Below are 24481 nucleotides of genomic sequence, written 5' to 3' on the forward strand. Positions count from 1 at the left end.
CACGTTAATTACACATCAGGGCACCTGCAGCTAAATGAGCTCGTGCTTACCAGAAATAGCTGCTGTTCTCCACGTGAAGGGCATCATCACACACACACACACACTAATAATTATCTGTTCTCCACGTGAAGGCACGAATCTCCATGTGAAGGGCATCATCATCACACACATACACACACCTAATACAGAATTTCAATATAAACACACACAGATACACAGAGTGAATTTATTAATTTTGACAGTGCAGTATGTAAATGCCTATTTTAGTGCTTACGCTGCTAGTTAGCAGGTATCGGCCATGCTGACACTTCTTCCCCTTGAAAGAAAAAAAAGAGAGAACATCAATATCACATCGATAAAGTCACGTTAATTTTTACATGCCGTCCTCGAGTTTGCCCTCATCTGCACATTTTTTTTAAACTTAACATCAAAGTTCAAGATCTGAAGTTAATCTAGGATTAAAATGAATAAAAGAGTGACCTTGTCCAAATTAATAAGTGAGTGGCGAAACACGCTTTCAACGTTCAGAAAGGTTACACAAAGGTTAGCCTTCAAGTGCGGCACCAGCATGCCGAGGGAGACGCGGAGAGACAGATGCTCACCGTTTTCTCTTGAACTTGCTTTGTTGGCGAGACATGGGAGCTCATCCTTTCTTGCTTTTGTTGTGTAGCGTATAGACAAACATCTCACGGTACATAAGACATGTCTTAGGATGAAGTGGTAAAGGAGAGATTATGTTGTGATCAAGACACTGTAGACCGTTTGTTGACAGACAGGCTCTGCTCTACTGCTCTTTGGTCACCCTCAAAACGAACACCCATAATCCCTTTATTGAACTACAGTCTGTACCAAGAACCTGTTTTTACTGGTAACTATAAAACTAAAATGATGGAAAATAATTTGTGTTAAAGCTGAAGTGAAATCTAACTATTAGGTGAAACAAAATTTTGCTAAAAATATGTATTAGTTCAAGTACCAAAATTACTAAAACCAAACTGGCAAAATAAAGTTAAATAGAAAAAAATAATAAAATAACAAAATAATTTAATAAAATTACTAAAACTTAAACTAAAATTAAGAAAGAACTGAAAATATAAAAATAAAACAAATTCAAAATATTTTTATTTACTGGTTTAATTGTGTGGGACCACTTATTTAATTTAATAATTATTATTCATTTTGATATAATAGGTTGATTATTATTATTATTATTATTAATGATATTTGTACACTACCTTTTTCACAGTTTCCCTAGTACCAGTTATTATAAAATATGCAGACAAATATAGCCAAAAAAAAAAAAAAAACCCTGACTTATATATTTTATATATGTCATGTACATTTTCTCAATTTGCTTGCAGCTGCCAATTTGGGACCCAGTCATCCAGCCCTTCTACAGGTTCATGTCATAGAATAAGACACAGCTCTATCCTGTGAGAGGCTTCCCATCATGCTGTTCAGGAGCACAGAAACAGCCGTACTAAAGATGTTAAATGCTTGTGTGTATTTGAGAGAGAGAGTAAAGGCAGCTCAACAGGTGCAGTGAGATACTGCATCAGCATTTTCCTTCCACCTTCCTACTTATCTCTCTTTCTGTCTCTCTTGTTCTCTTTTCTCTGGCTTTCTCCGGCCACTGGAGTGGATCAGTCAAATTATCGAGTGGCAAAACTAATTCGGCGCCCGGGGGCCGGCGGAGCTGCCATTTCCCATCAGCCCCTCCGCCAGTCAGCGCCCAACTGTTTTCATTTGGGTCCTCTTGTTTCATTTATTATGGCTATTGGAGCTAATCCTACGAGCAAACCCCCAGCCGGCCCGCCTGTCACTATTGTTTCGGCTCTTGGATGCACCTTGCTTTCAGTGGGAGGGCTGCTCCAGTACCAGCTCATGATGGAAGTGAGCTTTCTCAGATGGAGAGAGAAGGAGCAGATCTCATCAATCATATTAAACTCATTTGGACAGGCTCGAAGCCACCCACTTTCTCTCTCCCTACATCACGCTTCTTGAAGATGGTTACAGTTGCTCTGTTGTTTCCTTTTCTGTACTTGAGTCAAACAGGAACCACTCACTCTGAGAGAGAGAGAGAAAGAGAGACAATGTTCTTTTATGGTTTGAGATACTGACATTTTTATATCTTTACACATTTTTATACAATATATACATCCAAGTTATGCACATTAGAAGGTAAGTTAAAACAAAGTTCAAATTTAATATACATTTAAATTATTGATAAATGTTATCACTTAAGTAATGCACATTGTAAATTAATTTTCAAAGCTGAATTATATTTTACAAGAAAATACTATTTCAGGCTATTTGTAATTATTTGTGAAATTTTCTAGTAGTTGGCACATTCTATACAAGCATTGAAGGACCTATATTTCTTGTATTTGTAAAATATATGACATATAATCTACATAAAATGGATATATTTTTTATTATTGAAAAGAAAAAAGTAAAATTATATTAGATATTTTAATATATGAATCCTGAGGCTATACAAGATATTCCCCTCAGTTACAAAATTGATGTCATTTGTAAAAATATCTTAACATATTTTGTACAATATACAGTATACAGTACATCAATTTGATATTAGTAAGGCCTATATAAATATATGAGCATATGTATCTAAGCACATAAGTATACATTTGAAGAAAAACAAAACAGTAAAAATAATATATATATATAAGTATGTATTTGTTTGAAGAAAAAAAAGTAAGTATAATTTATATATATTTATTTATGTATTTTATTTATTATTGATTATTTATTTAAATGTGTGAATTTTTTTCTGTACGGAGGGAGAGAGCGGGAGAGAGGAGAGGAGAGAGAGAGAGAGAGAGAGAAGAGAGAGAGAGAGAGAGAAACGAGGGGGAGAGCGAGAAAAGAGCAAATCTATCTACATTTGGGAGGAATCTATACTAAAATATCTATCTATCTATCTATCTATCTATCTATCTATCTATCTATCTATCTATCTATCTATATATTATGTATCAATTCTGACAATGTACACAATTAAAAACTCCAGGAAACAGAAGTTTGCCATATCTTTGGTTTTTAAAACTTGAGTTAGATTCGTTGTGTTGCAGGGATTTATTGATTATATTCACTACAGCTTCTCATGCATTTCCATGAACTACAATAGATGCTCAACAACCGGCAAACACATCAAAACGACTTTCAGAGTTCAACCATAATCTCAAAGTAATTCCCTCTGCTAATACATATTTATATAAAAAGTGCAGTTTTCTTGATTAGGCCATCAAAAAGCTTTGACCACAGAGAGAGAGAGAGAGAGAGAGAGAGAGAGAGAGAGAGAGAGAGAGAGAAGTGATTGACTCTACAGTACTTCACCACAGGGCAACAGTTAAAAAGAGGTTAAGGGTTTTGTCGAACACACAACACATGCTACTCAAGCTAAACCGTTGTTTGTCAGAGTCTGGATTCTCTGGGTTTGCTGTCTTGCGGGAAAATAAACGCTCGGGGCTCTGAAGAAGAGTGTTGGGTGGTCTGTCTTTAATGGCCCAGCTTCAGTCTTCCTTTGAAATGTGAGGGAGGTCAAACCTCTGCGCCTCGGCAATTAACCATGTTAACGAGGCTAAGCCATTAGCGTTAGCACCAAATTTGGGATGTTAAGCGAGTAAGCACTTCACTATTATTAAGACATGGGTGTTGTGTATTTATTTGCTTATTCAGCATTAAATTACCCTGAAAGTTAGTACGTGTAAAATCTGCATTCAAAGCCTTTTTGCATTTAATATAGCATGTTTTTGTTTTTAGCATATCGCATGAGGGCAAAACTCCAAATGGATGCAAAAATTTTTCTCTAAGTAAATTTAGACTACATATTCCATCACTTCCAAATTCAAATCATGCGGCTTGTGGAGGAAAGGTTTGCTTTACTTTTCTAAGTGAAACTGACTTACGAGTTTTTCTGCCAGACGAAAAACACCCTGTAGCAACCACACGGCAATGTGCTAAAAACCACTCAGAACCTTTTAGCGCTTGCATTTCCTTCAAAAAAAAAATGTAAACCTGTAGTTAAGAATTATATCTACACAGTCATTTAATAAAACTTTAATGAAATTCCACCTCAGATTTCCACTTAAATGCAATTGGTTCTGCAAATGCAGCAAATTATAACACCTATTTAGTTTTCTCTCTCTTTTGCTTTGCTTGTTGCCTGCAGCTGCATCTTCACTAATCTAGATCAACAACAGTTAGAAGAGCATGCGCACACATATATACTGTACACACACACACACTCATATCAGGGAGGAGAAAGACATGCTAAAATCGCAGCTGGTCAGAAGATGTTTGTGAGGATGTTTTCAGGTACGGTGCCTGAGGGTTTACAGCAGCTCAGTTTCACACTAATCAACACGATCCTTTACATCTGCACATTTAAACAGGGTTTTACACTGTTCACCGCTCTATTTTTGCAACGTGTCCCTGAAGAAGTCAATGTTCGGAAAGTGAAAGTAATAAATGAATTTACCAGGTTTTATGAACTAATGAACCTAACTATAGTTTACATTAGCACTCCTCCAGACTGCACTAAACCGGTTTGTTTGAACAGGAGCAGGAAGGTTGATGTGAACTTTGATCATCATTATTAATATTAAATATGAGATGAAGTGCGGGCAGTCAGTTGTGAAAGGTGGACCTTGATATAATTTTTGCTCTGTGAGTTTTATCGTATCCTTATCAAATGCTCTGCACAGATCGCACGGTTCATGTGTGTTCAATAAAAACCTGCAGAGACAGAGCACCATCAAATGAAGTTATCTGTCACAAATTGCAGCTTTTATACCTTTGAATGTCATAATTATTGTTTTACATTGACTTCAACTTTACCTTTTAACTTATTGAGACTTGATTGTTATTATTATATATTTCATGCTAGTTATTTATTCAAAAATGCAAATTCTGCCATTATCTGTTCCAAGCCCATATGACTTTCTTACTTCCATGAAAGAGAATATTTTGCATAATGTTCAAGCTTTTTATTCTTTTCTGTATAATGAAAGCATAAAACATGACAAAAAGCACGTGTTAATTTTCAAAATTAATTTTAGTTCTTAATTTTGTGTTTTTTATGTGTATCTATATATATAATATATAATATATATTATATATATATATATATATATATATATATATATATATATAAAATATTACTGTCTGTTTAGATTTCGTTTATTTTTAGTTCAGTTTTAGTTTTTATTCATTTCAATTTAATAATTTTAGCTCTTATTTTACTAACTTATTTTAGTTAATTACCAAGGCAGCATTTCTAATTTGTTAATTTGTTTTTCATCTTAGATTCATATTTTATTTTTATTTTAGCTTTATTTTAATAAAAAATTAGAATTGCAATAAATATACTTAAGAATCAACATAATTAATGCCATTTTCAGTCAATATATCTTTGTGCACTAATTTGAAATATGTGCAAATGTGAATTGAGAACTGTGGTGCAGGGAAGATATTTAGTAAATAATAAGTACAGTTTTGGACTGTTCCTCACACAAAGCTATCATATGACTTGCAACAAAGTACACAGACTCACATGGACTACTTTTATGGTGCTTCTGTGTCATTTTGGTAGCTTAACAGTCCCAGTTCCCATTTATTTTCATTATACGGAAAAGAGCAGCTTGGACACTCTGCAAAACATCTCCTTTTATGTTCCATGGAAGAAAGAAAGGCACACAGGTTTGGAACAATGTGAGAGAAAGAATGTCTTTCCCAGACAATTAAAATCCATATTCTGAGAATGCTTTGGGCTGGTTTGGATGGAGGGGATGGATGATGGTAAGAAAAGAGTGTATCGAAATAGAGGAGTATGTGAGCCAAAGACACAGCGCGAGAGAGAAAGAGGAGGTTGGAAAAGTGCTCTCCACTCACTTTCTGCCCAGTGTGCAGTGCCTTGTTACTCTTTGAACACTTGGCCCATTTATTTCTGCTAAGTCGTGAGATTCTGAGTCGGCCAGTGAAGACTCTAGTGGCTCTTTCCATGAAACATTAACGAGTTCCTGGGGTTAAAGGGATGCCTCGAAATCACTGCTGATTGCAGCTTGTGTGTATATGAGTGTGCGATCGCATGTATGTGTGCGTATACGTACATTATGGGCAGAAATTAATGTACGGCATTGATAGAAAAACATAATGGGGTGGGCAAAGGTGTGAGCATACAGATAAATCCACATGCTGCATTGGGTTGTGAGCTGTTTTAGCCTCCTGATCATTGTGCGCACTCACAGCCTGACTGCAGGACACAGGGTTATTAATCTACGCTGCCTCTGCCACCCACCACCCTGCGCTCCTCCAGGGCGACTGTTGATGACACGTACAGATCATGACGCCCACGAGCCAATCACAGATCTCATCCTCAGTGCTTCACAATCCTGCTGCAGTCGGCACTGCCCACTCTACACACTCCACATTCACACGTGTTTCTTCTCTAGAGTACATAAAACACAACCTGACAGAAAGATTTGTATCTCCTACCAAATAGAGAGCCTGCAGTTGAAGTTAAAGGTGAATGTATTCTAAAATAGAAATACTGTAAGTTGTAGTTTATACATGTGCTTTTTTTCATGCAGACTAATGTATGGACACATGGGTTTTGCCAAGTACTGGTGTGGATATGGGGGCAGTTTGTTTCATTTTTTGGCCAGACCCATTTTAAAAAACATCACAACAACACAATTTTTCAAATGTATCGATTAAGATTTTTAATAATAATATATATATGTCATCAAAATGCCTGTAGTACCATGCTCATAATAAAGAAAAAGATCTTAACTCTTAAACTATTAGCATTAAAAATATTATTCTTAACATTTTATGGGTTATTTTAAAAAGAAAAGAAAAAAAAATAGTATTTCAAATTAAAAAACCTTTTGTATGTCAACTCAACTTAACTTTTCCATGTCCACTCCATGTTTTTGTGCACTCATTTTTAATATGTACAAGTGTGAATTGAGAACTGTTGTGCAGGGAAGATTTTTAGCAAATAACAACCAAAAGAGAGCTAAGGAGGGTGTTAAGATTTGTTATTTGACTTAAGAGGGCTTAGGAGGGTGTTAAGATTTGTTATTAAAATTAAATTTTTTTTTTTCAAATGTATAAATCAAGTTTTTTTTTTTTTTTTTTTATCAAAAATGTCTGTAGTCCCATGCTTATAATAAAGAAAAACAACTCATTAAATTATCATTAAATATTAAACATAACGTTAGGGTTTATTTAAAAAATATAAGTAGTATTTAAAAGTAAAGTAAAATGTAGTATTTTAAAATATATTTTATATATTCATATATTTCAGCTTTTTGGTTATTATTAAATATCTAATTCTACTACTACTACAAATGGATTTTGCAGTTTGGGATAATATTTTATTATTTGTTTAACAAAAGAAAAGAAACAAATCATATTAATAACTGTTGTTTTTTATGTAAAACCACAAAACAGCATCGCATAACTGGAACAAACCATCATTTTATGATATAACATTTATAAAATACACTATATATATATATATATATATATATATATATATATATATATATATATATATATACCTATATAGATATATATATATTATTATGAAAAACCCCTTTATCCTGATAAATATTTTTTGAAAAAGTATATATATATATATATATATATATATATATATATATATATATATATATATATGTATGTATGTATGTATGTATATATATATATATATATATATATATATATATATATATATATATATATATATATATATATATAGAACTGCACTGACAGTAGATTATCATAAAATGTCACTTCTAGACTGCTATTAGTGCATGAAGTGAGTAACTTTTGGTCTGTAACTTTTAACACATAATAGAAATATGCAAAGTGTGTGACACAGCACTAGAAACTAGATGTGGGCCTTGCACAAATAATAAAAACAAATAAATAAATAAAGAAGCGATTACTACAGCAGGGAGTTAATTAACGGCTTATTTCTGTTTGATAGGAGAATAATGCGCTGTAATTTTACCTTGATGCAATATAAAACTGCAAGCTGCCACTGCTGCACTGGATAATTAACACCTGTGTCTAGTGGCCACTAGGACCTCAGCACCTATTAATGCCAAAAAAACACACAATACTACAATTAAAGGCACTGCTATTAGACATAAACTGGGTTGGTATATAGCGGGTGGTAAATTGGTCCGCTTTTACCTTTAATTGCCTCAGAAATTATGAGGAGGGATTATATTAATGTTTTTTAACGTAATGTAGAGGAAATGAAAAGTGCTGAAGGATAATGTTATGGCCCAATTTGTCTGTTTTGCCGGCACTTTTATGCCGAAGAGAAAAAAAAAAAACACTCTGTCTTGGACGGTATCCCTCTGAGCATCCAGAGGTCAAATTAGCATGTAAAACACATCATCATATAGAGTCTCCTCATAATGTCTGTGGAGTTTTGCAGATACCCACAAAGACTAAATTAGACATCGCTCTCCTGTATTTCATATCACATCAGAAGCCATACCCCAATTTGCATACTAGATTAGACATGCATCTCAAATCAAAGCAAATTTAGAGATCCTGGATGATTTCGGTAGATTTGTTTCGAAGTTTGCATCCAATGCTTTATAATACCCACAACCATATGAAAGATATGAAATATAGGAAGTGCTAGGAATATATAGGAAAATATTGGAAAAGTGCTAGTTTTTGAACTAAGTAAATTGATTGAAAATTATTAAAAAAAGAAAAGAAAAGGTATTTACACCATTTGAAAATTAATAAAAAGTAAAAAAAAAAAAAGAAGAAGAAAAAGAAAAAGAAAAAAGGTATTCATACCATTTGGGTCAGTAAGAATTTAAGTTGAAAAAAGTCTTCTTACGTTCATCATATTTATGTATTTATATAATGAAAAATACAGTCAAAACAGTAAAATGTGAAATATATTTAAATAAACATCTAAGTTATCTTCCTGGTAATTCAAATCATATTTATTTCATTTATTAAATAAATTTTTAAAACAACTGATTTCATCCGAAAATAAAGTGTTTTAAAGGAGTCATATGATGCTGCTAAAAAGAACATTATTTTGTGTATTTGGTTTTATGAAATGTGTTTATGTGGTTTAAGGTTCAGAAAACACATTATTTTCCACATAATGTACATTATTGTTTCTCCTCTATGCCCCGCCTTCTGAAACACGTCAATTTTTACAAAGCTCTTCGGTCTGAAAAGCGAGGTGTGCTCTGATTGGCCAGCTATCCAGTGCTTTGTGATTGGCCGAATGCCTCAAGCATGTGACAGAAATGTTACTCCCTTTGCCATACTATGATGCGTGTCCCGGTCAGAACACCGGCGCGACAAGACAAAAACAATAAAACCCATTACAAACGAGCCATTTGTTGCATCCAGTGAGGACATAATTGCGGATTATAATGACTTATACTGTGCATTGCATTTTAAACATAAAACCATGTCTGCATTTGTGATCAGAGAAACGACAAACAACAAGCGCTACTCTACACCAACGGTTCTCAATTCCAGTCCTCGCGCCCCCCAGCTCTGCATATTTTGCATGTCTCTCTCTGTTAACACACCTGACTCTGATAATCAGCTCGTTAGAAGTGAGCTCCGTGCATGAACTGTGTTCCAATTGACGTGGTCCCTACACAGTGTTCATTGCTCCCTACTCCCTTAGCAGGGGAAATCTGTTGAAGTTAACTTCACTTCGGAACATTCATTCACGGATTTGCACTGCACAACGTCTTCACACACGGACAAGTGTGACATCATATACCTCTGTAAATAAATACAATTTAAATTCACATCTCGCACACTTCAATGCACTTTGAATGGAACATGTACGTTCGTTTCGAACTGGAATCATGGCGGAATATCCTGTGATGTCCACTTCACAGGGCACTTACGTTCGAATAGAACAAACATCTGAAGCGATAAGAGGACTGGAATTGAGAACCGCTGCTCCACACTGCTCAAAACTCGCGTTTGAATCATCAGTGACAAATCCTTTAAATATGTAAACGTGCTTACAGACTGTGAGTCAGAACAGCCAGCATTGTAGTCTTCTCTCCCAGGATCAGGAAAAAGTCCTCCATAAAATGCGCTGCACACATCTGAATATTTGGTTTGAACTGTTCTGGAACAGTTTTGTAAATACAACTTAACCACTGATTTCTAGATGTGTTCTCTTTTGGAAGGCCAAACAAAGTATTTTCGCTTTCACAACAAAACAGCGTCTCCACGACACGGCGCCGGCGGCGACAGAGAGAATCAAAGGTATGCCTTCTTTCTTTGCGTGAACATTTGGGTGGTGTTACTTTATGAAAATATTAGCGTATCCACGACTGTGTTCCGGCGGCGACATTATTTTATTATTAATATATCTTTTGTTTTTGTTTTTTTAGTATTTTTTATTTGGGTTTGAGACTTTAGTCTTTGTAAATTTACAGATCTTCTTTATGCACCAAGAGCTTGTAACACTCCAAAAAGAAAAGAAAACTTGAAATCACATCATATGACCCCTTTAAAGTTGTTCTCCCATTTTCCCATAGCTGAGGTTTGACGTGGCATTTACAGCTGATTTATCTGTGTTAGTGAACATTTTGTGTTTATTGTAGACAGCCTCGAGCCTTCGTGACGTGTCATCTGTTAATGGTGTTACATGAAATCTTTCTTTCTGTTCTTTCTTTCTTTTGTCCGCCCAACTCCTCTGCTCATCCTCTGGGTATGGCCATCAGTGCCCTCATTCCCACGCTGTTTGTGTGTATCATCTCTCCTCTGCTCCAATAATGGCAGAACTCCACATCAGCATCTGCCTTCATTAAAAGTAATTACAGAGTCTTGCTCATATTGGGCTCACTCACAGACAGAGCACTGCGGCCCACATGAGCTGACTCAGGATCAGGGAGACCCCTCGACCCCAGGCAGTCCTGTTCACTGGTCAATAAAGAACTAGCACACATTGTAAAGCTTGAAATAAACTTTTGTTGCTTTTCTAGGGCCCTATGATATCCGTTTTATTTTTTCCTAAATTCAGTTTTATTTTTCGTTTTAAATTTTCTCCACTCCTTTTTAATAGTTAAATTAAAGTTTATTAATCAAAAAGCAAGTCTTATTACTTAAAATCAATTTTAACATCAATTTAATAAAAGTTTAGCAAAAATTATGTTTAGGACCCTATGAAATGTTTTCTTTTTTTTCACCATATTTTTTATTGTTACCAAATTCTGTTTTAGCATGTCTAATTATTTGAATGCATAAAACAACTTAATTTATTCATTTTTTTTCTTAAAGTAGCCTTATCTTTCAAATCAAACGGGTTGCCGTGAATACCTTTACAGTTCTGTGTTTTTGATATGACACTAGTTTTACTCAAATTAAACGGTCAAATGCTCAAGAAGTGACTCTCAGAGGAGTTCTGGAGGTGTTGCTCCTCATTTAGTGAGACGGCAGATGCTGAGCGTCACGTGCGCTTCAGTATGTGTGTAGTAGATGAAACCGCACGTCTGCGCCATTCATTAATAGAGAGATGCAGAACATGTAGGATTCATATTTAAATCGACTTTTGCGGCTTAATAGTTACAGATATTATTGATTATAGTAATTTTATTTATTTGTTTTGAGTTTATTTTGATTAATTCATTCAAAATTTGACAAATTCCGTGACATTCCGTGTTAAACTGTAAATTCCATTTTTATGACTGGATCCCACAATTTCGATATAAATCATTGGTTTTGTTAGTAGTAGTTTAGATTTACTTAAACCGGGGGTCTTCAACCTTTTTTACACCACGGACTGGTTACGATAACTGGATACGATAAATTTTTTTGCGGACCGGCTGGACCCGGTGGGTGGATGGGGGTATATATCCTATATCCTAATATATACATTATATATATAATATATATATATATATATATATATATATATATATATATATATATATATATATATATATATATATATATATATATATATATACACCACTAAATAATAAGAACAATCATTAACATGCAATAAATAACAGAGTTTCATATCTATACACATTTTTCCCAGAACTTTCTTGCAACCTGGTAACAATTCTTCCACAGCCTGGTAGTGAGTCGCAACCCGGTGTTTGGGGACCTCTGACTTAAACCATTTGTATCCAACAAAATCGCTAGTGTTTTAGAAAGTCTTCCATTCAAATTGGTAAAAATATTCCAATGTTCGCAAATCGTTAATGGAATAGAACCTCAAGAAAGTCTGGTATTTTTAAAAACAGATTCCATAACCCTAGTTTTTTAGATGGACCTTATGAAACATTAATATCCAGTCTTCATTCTGTTAAGACTTGATGTGTTTCTCCAAATCAAAGTCTTTCCTTTGAAGTGACTCTAAACTGATTTTATCAGTAGTTTAGGTTCATTTGAGCCATTCATATCCAACAAAACAGCCCCACTTCGAGAGGAAACTCTGAATCTAACCTAGATTTAGTTGTATCAGTCCTCCAGTGGGTTTCACACAAACAGTGGGGTCATGAGGCGGAAATCTCAGCATTCATTTGGGCTTTTATTTACAACTTCCATCGCGCCCCATTTCTCTCTCTCTTTCTCACCATCGCACGCTGAAAAGCACCAGAGTCCAGTTTCGCCCGCTGGCCATATGCCTTTGTCGGGCGTTCAACTCATCCCTTGTTCCGCCGTTCGGAAATTCCAAAGGTGAATTAAATACAGTATTCCGCCCCCATCTCCCTCTGCCCTCCCTTCTTTTACCTTATTGTCCTTTCTCGGTTTACTGTTCGACGTGAAATCGGACAGTAATATTTACTCTTCAGTGAATCAAAGGAGATGCTCTGCCTGTTTTTTCCCTCCATGTCTTGTGCACAAATCTGATACTTTTTCCCAAGACGCTCTGTCAAAGCAAAGAAAAGACACCATTCCTTTCTCTTTTTTTTTTACCCTCGTTTCATCTGAAAAGGAGAAATGCAAAATGCAATAATGCGTCCTGTGCATGAAATGGAGGGAGTGCTTGACTGACCCTCTTTGTTGAAAACATGATCTCTCTGGGCTTGTTCTCACAGGCAATCTATGTTGTGTGTGTTGTTTGGTCTCTATTTCTTTCTCTTCCTGCTTTATTTCTCTATTCCATTTTGTGTGTTCGTGGACATACAATCACAAAAAGCCCTTCGTATGTGAGGATATTTGTAAGTGGAATTGGGTTGTGAGCATGTTTGGTTGGGGAAGTAAGTACTGGAATAAATATTTGTTGGGAAGCCCGGCGACTCTTTCCATTGAAACTCAACAGATGCTCAGAGTCTGAGATATACACAAAACCTTTAAAAGCAGATAAAAAAAAATGATATCTGACTTGATTCAGCTGGAGATTGACCAGTATTAAAATAATAATAATAATAAAGATAATAGTAAATAACTAATCATTGCAATGGAAACATATGCATTAAATATGTTTTAGTTTATAATTACAGCAATAATGAAATTATATATATATACAGTATAATAATTAATATTATTGTGATTATTATTAGAATCTGCAAACACCTTTGCCTATTTCTACTAACTAAAGCCATTTTAGTCTTTGAATGAACCAAAAACATGGGACATCGACATGTCCAATATTTGCTGACCTGTTACAGAACTTAAGGCTGTAATCTCAGGTGCGAGTGCCTCCATGTCTTTTACCTGGGCCTTTAACGTTTCATTACCGCGGTAAAGACAGACAAAGTTAAACGCAGTGAAACAGAGAGCCTCTCAGCGCTGAAAAGAATCCATTGATGTAACGTTCACTGACTCTGAGATCAAAAGAACCTCCTCTGGATCAATTTTTCCTTCGCTTCGGAATCTACCTTTTCTCATACCACTCTTTAATTAAATGGGACATTGTTGTCTAGGTATGAAAAAGGGCCAATTCAGGCACGTCATAGCAGAGGAATCCAGACTGGCCCGTACCTGACCCCCCTCAAGACTACAGAAGCCCCCGTCTGTCCAGCCCGTCGGCTCACCTCCTCACTTCCAAAGCAGGCGAACCATTAGCGATCAAGATGGACCTGTCAGATCTTGAGAACGAGGGAGTATGGGGCGAGGAAAGGAGGATAGATGTGTTCCCCCTCCTCAGGATGTGCCCGAGTGCCCTCCGTTCTTGCGGCAGGGGGGTGATACCTTGAGTGTTCAAAGCAGGAGTCTGAAGCAGAGAGTCTTGTAGATCTGAAGGGCCATATGAAAGGCAAACAATAAGCAATCTGTTTGTCCACCCCTGCAAAACGGCACTCGCCTTTCATCCGCCGGCTCCCATTTCCGTGGGTTGCGACTTTCCTCAAACATCAATTACTGTTACGTACGTCGTTTGATCTTGGGGCTTCTGCTTGACATAGTATCGGGAGGCGGGAGGGGGCTTATAGTGTGTGTGTGCTGAGACAATGCACCAATTGTGAGTGCTTTTTTCCTTTATTTTTCTACTCTTTGTATTCTGTATAAACGATCGTGTTTAGTTTGCACAGTTTATTTGGACCTCACAGGAAATGATCTGATGCTTCTCCACCACTTTAGCGCTCCTACATTTTCCAGAAAGAAAGCTCAGGAGGACCCTTCTATGAAATGTTACAATTAACCGATAAAACCACTGTTTGCTTTATTCATCTGTAGTTTATCATTACATGTAGTACCATGTTTAAATGAGATATTTAGAACACTCATTATGTTTTGGATAATTTTATTATGTTTTTATTTACCAATATAATTACTAATATTATATTTTAAAATAATTTATAATGATATTATGTTTATATATATATTATATATATATATATATATATATATATATATATATATATATATATATATATATATATATATATATATATATATATAGCTTTAAATAATGTTGCTAATAATACTATAACACTATAAGCTTTGTTTACATTAGATATTATACTTAAATGTTTGATAATATTATAAGTTGTGTAACAACAACAATAATAATAGCTTTAAATAATATTGCTAATATTATACTATAAGCTTTACAAATGTAACTTCTTTTGCAAAAATTGTATATGTATATATATATATTTACATATATACACTGTATACACACACACACAGTGTATATACTGCATATATACATATACAAAGTTTTATGTTTTTTAATAAAGCATACATACACACACACACACACACACACACACACACACTATTATATTGTTTATATTTGTTATCAATTACTTGTTACTTAGCAGTAATTACTGACATTTAATTTAAAGTTTTTTTTTTGCCACTTTTGCCTGGCTTTAATCTAGACAGGTCTGGCTGAGAAAAAATGCTCAGATGCTCGTCTTCTTTTTTCCTTTATCTCTCCCTCCAGTCCAGTCCACATTATCCACAACTTGTATCTTTCTAAGTATGAATAATTTGCTAGTTTATTTGGCTTGCCGGCTGTCGCAGAAAGCAAAACCAGTCGTGTCGTTGTTCATTTTCAGCCGTAAGCACTGTTGTTAATTTTCGCACGGCCCTCTGGGAGAAGAAGTGCCCTGTTCTTCCAAATCCATGCAGAGCGTGTGAAAGTGAGGATAAAGGAATTTTCTTTGGCCTTCTTTTCTGCGCTAGTTCACGTATTCCGTTGGAGGCTAAATTTTTAATGAATTAGATCAAGGTGACATCCATTGTCTGAACCTGGGGAAAAAGACACAGGACGTGGGCCATCACTTCCTCCCAACCTGATTTGTGGGGAAATTTCAAGAGCGGAGTGCGAGAAGGCATCGCATCGTCACTTAATTAATTACTTAATGTGTCCCTCCGTTGTTTAATTGAATTAATTAGGGGCCTAATTGGGCTGAGTGATGATGGCTTCCAGGGCTGAGGAGCCCTTGATGAGAGGAGGGTTGAGTTCGGGAAGTGTGTGTGAGTAACACTGGGAAATCCTTGTGGGACACACACACACTTGCACAGGACCGCGAGCAGAGGGTCTTCTGGGAGTAGATTCCTCCCTCCTCTTCAGAGGGCCACATTCTGCCGGTGGGCGGCAGTCATGACCAGTACTGATAAGGGAAGTGCAAAACTATGGATTTTCAATATCTGTGACTTTTTGTGCTTTATCAACATACTGAGGTAATAAGTGATGAAGTCATATCAGAGAGCTTTCCTTTGACAAACTCTGTTCACATGAGATGCATGTTAATACCAGGTGAGCGATTTGTTTCAGATCAGATCTCCTGAGACGGGTGTTATACCAGGTGTAAAAGGGGAAGTATGTTACCAGGTACACTTACCTCTGTGTGTGTGTGTGTGTGTGTGTGTGTGCTGTACAGGTCTGACGGCAGCAGCCATGGCTGAAGCTATGAAACTCCACAAGATGAAACTGATGGCCATGAACAGCATTCACGGAGCAGGAAGCCAGAACGGTACCGAGTCAGAGAACGAGGAGCTGAACTCCAGTGCAGGTCAGAGTCACACACATACAAAGATACTCAAAATTTTGATTCAAAACGTATGATATATAAATATAAAAATATCATACTATATATAGACAAATTGATCAAAACAAATAAAATAAATTCTACTATTTTGAACTTATAGTAAAGGTACTGCATATTACACTGCTGTCACTTAATACACAGATCTAATATAAACATGCAATTTCATTCCCAGCTGTTTACCTTCACAGACATAACTGACTGTTTTCATAATGTGTTTTTAACATAACCTTGTGTGTATTTGACAGTTTAAGCACAATAACACATGAGAGAGAACTTATTTTAGTACTGACATGACGTGTGCACTCAGAAAACACTATATCAGAAGTATGAACTGATGTGGCTTTAAAACACATAATTTCAGCACAATATACATGATAATCAAAACCAAACAGAGTATTTGAGGTAAAAGCTGTAAAGGCACATATTTTGGAAAAAGGGGCAGGGAGCAACAGCAGCTCATTTACAATTAAAGATACAGGCACGAAAACAGCGTGTTTCTGCTTCCACTCAAAATAGGCATTTTCAAAATGATATAATAATTGATCTGTGGTGTATTTTGAGCTGAAACTTCACAGACACATTCTGGGGACACCTGAGACTTATATTACATCTTGTAAAAAGGGGCATAATAGGTGCCCTTTAATATAAGTTCTGTCAAATATTTTAATTTATCTATTACAGTTTTCACTGTTCTAGTTTGTAGATTTGCTATGTTCTGAGTAATTGCACCTGCCCACAGTTCAGTAGAATCACTTGTGAGCTCCTCACCTGGTAATCAAACACATCAAATCCACTGCAACAACCAAACACATTTCTGATGTGCAGGGCTACACAGCCATTAGCTTTGACCAGTTTATGACTCACTCGCTTTGAATCACTTACCAGCGCAGGCTATAGATATTCACAATATGAAAATAAAGAGCACTGTTAGGAAGCGTTCAACGATCTAATCACATCAACACACACGCGCACACAGGCACGTGACCTGAGGTAATGGGTTCTTGCCCACGCAACCCTCTCTTTTCTGCTGAGCTTTATTGAGGCTAATGACGTCTTTAATGTTCCCCACCTGACTGTGCATTTAGATTGTGATGTTACCATCACTGCGTGCGCACACACACACACACACACACACGCAAAGTAAAATGTCATTCTTTATTATCAAAGTCAACAACTGCGAGCACAGACACAAATGCCATCCGTTGTTATTGCCAAGACCAATAATGCTTACATACACGAACAACACACACACATGTGAACAGAAACACAGAGCGTGTGTGTGAATATGTAGAGGGAGACATTTTTATCGTTTTCGAAAGAAGTCTCTTCTGCTCACCAAGGCTACATTTATTTGATAAAAAATACAGTAATACTGTGAAATATTATTACAATTTAGGATAACTTTTCCATTATTATATTTTAATAGTCTTCAGTGTCACATGATCCTTTAGAAATCATTTGAATATGTTGATTTGGTACTCAATTATTATGGCTTAATTATTAATAATAGTTACTCAATTATTATGGGTTAATTATTATACTGTGTATAATACTGTCCTTAATATATTATATCAATGTATATAAAACATATATATATACTTGTATGCTATATATATATATATAAACATAGAAAACAGTTATTTTAAGTGATAATATTTCAAGATTGTGATAGAATATATATATATATATATATATATATATATATATATATATATATATATATATATATATATATATATATATATTTATTTTTATTTTTTTTTTTTTTTTTTCAGGATTCTATGATAAAAGAAAGTTCAATGAACAGCATTTATTTAAAATTTTAATCTTTTGTAATATTATAAATGTCTTCACCGTCACTTTTGATCAATTGAATATGTCATTGCTGAATAAATGTATTCAGTATTTTAAAACTAATAGTATTTGACAATATTACTCTTTTTACTATATTTTTGTAAAAATAAATGCAGCCTTGCTGAGAAGAAGAGTTCTAATAAATATCTAGCGCAAGCGACCTACAGCATGTCTTTAGGACAAGCATATGTGTCAGCTGCTTGGAATTTTTTTTTATGTAGTTTAAGTCATGTAAAAATCGAATGATGTGCAGCCACAAGTGTTATTGCCATTTGCTCATTCATTCTATTGGAATCAATGACAGTTCATAACAAGCTTCACCAAAAACCTGCTCCTACTCAGCACTTGAGACTGTGAATACAAATCACCTTTGAATTCGGTCCATGCATGCAGAGAGAAACAGAGTGTGTGTGTAGTGACAGAAAGATGATGGCGAGAGAATAGAGAGCAGGAGAGAGGAGGAAGAGCCAGTGCCAGGGGTGGAGAGAAGACGTCTGTCTCGCAGTCAATCACACATCCTCTAATGTACTCTGGCTGCCGATAGAGCTAATGTTGATGATGAGAGAGATAGAGATGGAGAGAACTGCATCAATGAAAACTGAGAATCGCACAGAGTCAAATTTCACTCCTGTTTGCGGATGTCGGCGTGCTGAGTGAACAACCGTCCCGGGCCGTGAAACACAGTAAGCACAGACCCAGCACTATAGGCAATTGTTTGTGTGGTGTCAGATCTGATAGGGCTAGATCAAATCTTTCAGATGGCTTTTTGGCTTTCAAATTAGGGTGAATTGCAACCAGTTTTTTTTTCCATACTGTCACATATTAAAGAAAAAAATATAGGCTTGTACCAGAATGTCTATATATATGAGATTGCCTCTCATGATCTTGTGGAGAGTAGTACAGGATCTCTGTGCAGTTTTCGGATCAAATTTGTGTTTGTGGTCCATTGAAATATTTGAACTTTTGCAGCTAGATGTGTATGTGACCACCTAACCCAATCTTGTATTTGATAGGCCTATAAAATGAGCGTGAGGTGAGAATTACCTATATTTTTGCACTAAAATGTTATTCTTAAAACACTATTTCTGTAAAATGGGTAGTTATGGATAATTATGTCAGAAATTTTTATAATTATTGTACAATTATTTACAATGATAAGTCCTGGAAAACCTACTATGCTTTTCTTTGGCGGTCATTTGTATATATTCATACATACATTTATTCATTATTCATTATTCATTCATTTTATCATAGTGGGAAACAGGTAACAGCTGCTTCACAAATGATTTGAAAGTTCCATGTGACACTAGAAATGTGACAATCTAGCTGACAATGGCCATTTTCTCAATATTGGTTCTTATCCGATCTACATCATCATCAACTGCTGAATTTCAATTCCAGGACTCAATAATGCAAGTACCAAGAATGTATGAAATTACCCAGCTGTACCCAGGATGCACTGAATCGGAAAGGACCACGAACCAGGACTGGTTTCACAAAGAGCTCATAAACATTCATTCAGTTAACTTTATACAGCCCTACCGTAAATGTGACCTCCAAGCCCACAGAGATGAACCAAAAGTAGCGAAATTCCAACATGAGTCCTTTAATAAACAAATATGCATAAGACAGAACTTTGTGCATGACAGGCATTCAAACGGATGTGGGTGCAGATTCTGAGTGCCAGTGCTTATTGTTATTTTAATTGGATACTCCAAGCCAGTTCTGAGGTACTTTGAGGAACCAAAGAGACATTTGGATGTTGGACCAGACTTTTAAGTCATCAAAAGCAAGCCATACCACCCAAAGTACATTGGATTTGTCTTTGGTGCACATTGTTTGGAGTTGAGAAGTTGTGGGGGGTGTCTTGGATTCTGATCTAGCTTCCTTGAATCCCTGAAGTTAAACAAACACCCTCTGAAGCAGTCCGACAACTTTAACCTCTTTCTCTTCGCCTCGCTCTCTCTCTCTCTCTCTCGTGGCTGCCAAGACACTGCTTGCTCAATGTCCCGATGGCACTTTTTCCTGTCCCTTTTTTGTTTTTTTTACATTCCCGCAAGATGTGATTTTGGTCCCTTTCCCTCTCACTCTTGGTGGTGAGCCTTTTGCTTTTTTTGAAGGATAACTTCAAAGGGGAAATGGCTAATCTGTTCTTTTCCTCCACTGTGTGGATCGTACCACAAAAAGCCTGAGCTATCTACAGCAGGCAGTCGGCACAGATAGGCTTGATTTCAATCTCCCCCCTCACTCGGTCCGTTCAAACGTCAACCCCACCCTCGCCACCAGAGCGCAAGAATAGAGCACAGAATCAAAAAACGACGTGTTTGACAGGGGCCAAAGAGATTTGATGAAGTATTTGGCAAGGAAAAAGACAGTTTGCCCCCCCCCCCCCCCAAGTTTATCCAGTAACACAAAGCATGCCGGAGTTTGTTCAGCGATTGTGACCGGTGCACAGAGAATGATGTTTGCGCTAATACGGTTGCAGCAAAACTGGAGGGTGAAGTGAGTTAATGGGGGCTCCTGTGAAATTGTGTCTTTAAATATAAATACAGCTCTGAAAACCCCTGTTAACAAGAAAAAAGAGGGCGAGAGAGAGAGAGAAAGAAAAAGGAGTAACATGTGTTTCTTGTCGGAACAGTGGTAGAAGAATGAGAAAACGAAAAGGGACTCATTGGTCTAATGGGGAACTGTCAGGGTGAATCACTGTCACAGATGACATCAGAAAATAACTGATATATAGTTTTTGTAGGGCGACTGACAAGTTAAAAGAGAAATCCCATGCATTATTTAAACAGGCTCGGGAATCTGTCAGCCATGTGATTTGCCGCGTTAGCAAAAACCAGGTGTGTGCTGGAGAGAGAGAGAGAGGGAGAGAGCGCACACATGCAGAGATTGCGGGACTCAGAGTTGTGTATGTTGCAAATCCCTAACTACTAAAGCGGTCAGCACTTTTATTTCTTCTTTTCTTTGTCTCTCACCTATCCTTTCTTTTTGCATCACACTTTCAAGAGCTGTTCTGTCATCAGAGAGCAACTGTCACTCTTACTAAATCAGATTGGATTGTCCTAGTGTTGCCACTGAGGACCGCTTCACTCGCTCATCTCTTTCTCTCTTTCGTATTCTCATGTAGCACTAGCTAAACATACTAGCCTTATTGACAAGTCCCGAACAAGTGTAACATTTGAAATTGGTAATATGACCTGGATATTTCTTGACAAATTCTTTTGTGAGATTCGCCATAAGACAGTTTCCCCATTCCTAGCTTTAATCCCGCTGTAACTGGAGACACTTCTCCCTCCTCTCAGCTCCCATAAATGGCATCATCTGATCTCGGCTAGCCCTTTGTTTTATGTTAAATATTGAGCATGTCGAGAGCAAGAGGGACCGGTGTTGATCTTTTGGCTGAGGTGGGGGAGTATCAGTTTCCTGTATCACTCCAGCCCAGCAGCTCTGTGAGAGTTGAGCTCACCTGGGTATAGGGTCAGGGATTTGTTAGAAAAATAAAGATTTTAGTGGAAATGGATGTCTGTATGATACTTGACTGTAGATGTGATTTCATGTTCTGTTTCAAATGGACACTTGCATACTGTTGGATTCTGAGTTACTTACTGTGGATTGTCTGTGGTTCGTTAATGGCTTGCGGTGGCCATGCATCTTATAAAATTGTATTTTGTTAGAGAATAAAATTGATAAATAGTTTAGAATGATAGGAAATTAGCATGTTGCAGGCCAGACTCAAACTCATTACTTTCACATGAGCACAGTGGCTTAAAGGGATAGTTCACCCCAAAATGAAAAATTGATGTTTATCTTGATGTTTATCTGATGTTTATCCAAGATGTAGGTGACTTTGTTTCTTCAGTAGGACACAAACAGAGATTTTTAACTCAAACCGTTGCAGTCTGTCAGTCATATAATATAAGTGAATGGGAACCATGGCTTTGAGAGTCATAAAACATACACAAACAAAACCAAATTAAACCCTGCAGCTCGTGATGATACGCTGATGTGTAAAGACATAAAATGATTGGTCTGTGCAAGAAACAGAACAGTATTTATATGGTATTTTACCTCTGATTTTCACCATAATGTCTGAACTGTCCTGAGCGCATTCGCTTCTTCTTCTTCAGATGGCTTGTGATGCCTCTTCATCTTGTCCTTGCTTTACGGCAGATCGCAGACTCATAAGTGCATTACAGCCACCTATCTCTCAAATAGACCATTGACACTCCTGATTGAGATTGTAGATAGAGTGTCAATGGTCAATTTGAGAGATAGGTGGCTGTAATGCACTTATAAGTCTGCTATCCGCCGTAAAGCAAGAAGAAGAAGAAGAAGCGAATGCGCTCAGGACAGTTCAGACATTACGGTGAAAATCAGAGGTAAAATACGATATAAATACTGTTCAGTTTCTTGCACAGGCCAATCGTTTTGTGTCTTTAGACATCAGTGTATCGTCATGAGCCGCAGGGTTTAATTTGGTTTTGTTTGTGTATGGTTTATGACTCTCAAAGCCGTGATTCCCATTCACTTATATTATATGACTGACAGACTGCAACAGTTTGAGTTTAAAATCTCAGTTTGTGTTCTACTGAAGAAACAAAGTCACCTACATCTTGGATGCCCTGGGGGTAAGCAGATAAACATCAAATTTAAATTTTGGGCTGAACTATTACTTTAATGCATCTGGAGTATTTGCTCTAACTAACCATCAGCTTGTTCTTGAATTAGTCCAGTTTATTTTATCTACTTATAAATATATATTTATATATTTTCAACAACAGATACATTTAAAATTTTAAATTAAATGTGCATTTTAATGCATATTTAATGGACTTATATTTGTTAGGAACTTTTTCATAATGGTAATAATAGTATGTAAAATGAAATCTGTAAAATTTGTGTCCTTTATAGTTATAATATATGCAGTGACTATGAAGACAGAATTACTTACTACTCTTCTGCCTAAACACATATAGTGCTTTTAATATAATGGGTACTTATGTAATTAACTAGGTGAAGAACCTATTTCAGTCTTTCAATTAGTTTTTTTTTCCCTCTCTTCCACTTACTTGATCTGCTCTAAAAGTCCTGTTAATCTTTGAGGAACTTTATTTTTGCATATTCCAAAGGCTACTGTATGTTATACTTTGATACACAAAATAATCAATCACAGTATATTCATATTTGACTTGTAGATACATTTTACCTGAGTTATAAGTTCAGGCAGGTCAGAGTAGGTCATTAATTAACTATTATCCTGTACAATGTCTTGTATGCGAGGTGCCATTCATAAGTCAGAGGTCTACATTGCCCCATGTGGCCAGAATTTTAAAATCAGGAACTGAAAGGTGGCAATACTGTTTAACATGATCATATTATCATGTTTTGTTACTTTATTATTTTATTTTAATATGATTTTCAGGTAAATGTGATTTTACAAATTATTATCCATACATTAGCATTAGGTTATCTGTACATTATAGATTGTCTGCTGTTATCATGTTAGTCTCTTTCACCTGTCATGCTGACTTCTCAGAAATCTCCCGCAATCTGTGTCCTCTTACTGATATATTTACCCAGATCCAGCCAACCAAAATTATTGTTCCATAAATCATCATCCCCACAGGGACAGGAGCTGTTTGCTGACCATTGCCGGAGATGAGCACTTTTGAACAGACACACATATTTCTGCTCACATTAAACAAGGCGGCATACTCACATAAGTAAACATGTCAGGTATACCCCATTTTAAAATTGTAATAGCAAATGCACACACTCAAGCTTGCATGAAGCTGCTGAACAGCTGAACACTATACGTTCATACATAAACCTGTGGAGCAGAGCTGCATTGATTACCCACTCTGTCCATCAGGATGCACTCTGTCATATAAACAGATGGCTCATATAGCAACGGACCATATGAAGGACCTGCATTATCCTCACTCACCGGTCCCTGAATCTTCCTTGCACTCCTGCTGGTTAAACCCACTCCTGACTGCCTCTCCGCTACCTTGATTTACAGATGACCGTGCAGTCATCCTGAATTAATGCATCATCGAGAATGAAATCCTCTTCAGGGATAAGAGAGACATGTTGTATATATTTCATTTGGGGAAAAC

At 36.2% G+C, this 24481-nt stretch overlaps 1 protein-coding gene across 4 annotated transcripts in view; it reads left to right on the forward strand.

Annotated features, from left to right (window-relative positions):
- The window catches only part of LOC109046199 (dachshund homolog 2-like), a 133177-nt gene that overhangs the window by 69523 nt on the left and 39173 nt on the right, over positions 1-24481 (forward strand). For all 4 annotated transcript variants that reach the window (XM_042711163.1, XM_042711164.1, XM_042711160.1 and 1 more), the window contains exon 3: positions 16338-16469. In XM_042711163.1, coding sequence (XP_042567097.1) covers positions 16338-16469 — 132 coding nt within the window. The remainder of the gene's footprint in view (positions 1-16337; positions 16470-24481) is intronic.

Source organism: Cyprinus carpio, chromosome A21 (genome assembly GCF_018340385.1).
Source record: "Cyprinus carpio isolate SPL01 chromosome A21, ASM1834038v1, whole genome shotgun sequence".
NCBI classification, from domain to species: domain Eukaryota; kingdom Metazoa; phylum Chordata; class Actinopteri; order Cypriniformes; family Cyprinidae; genus Cyprinus; species Cyprinus carpio.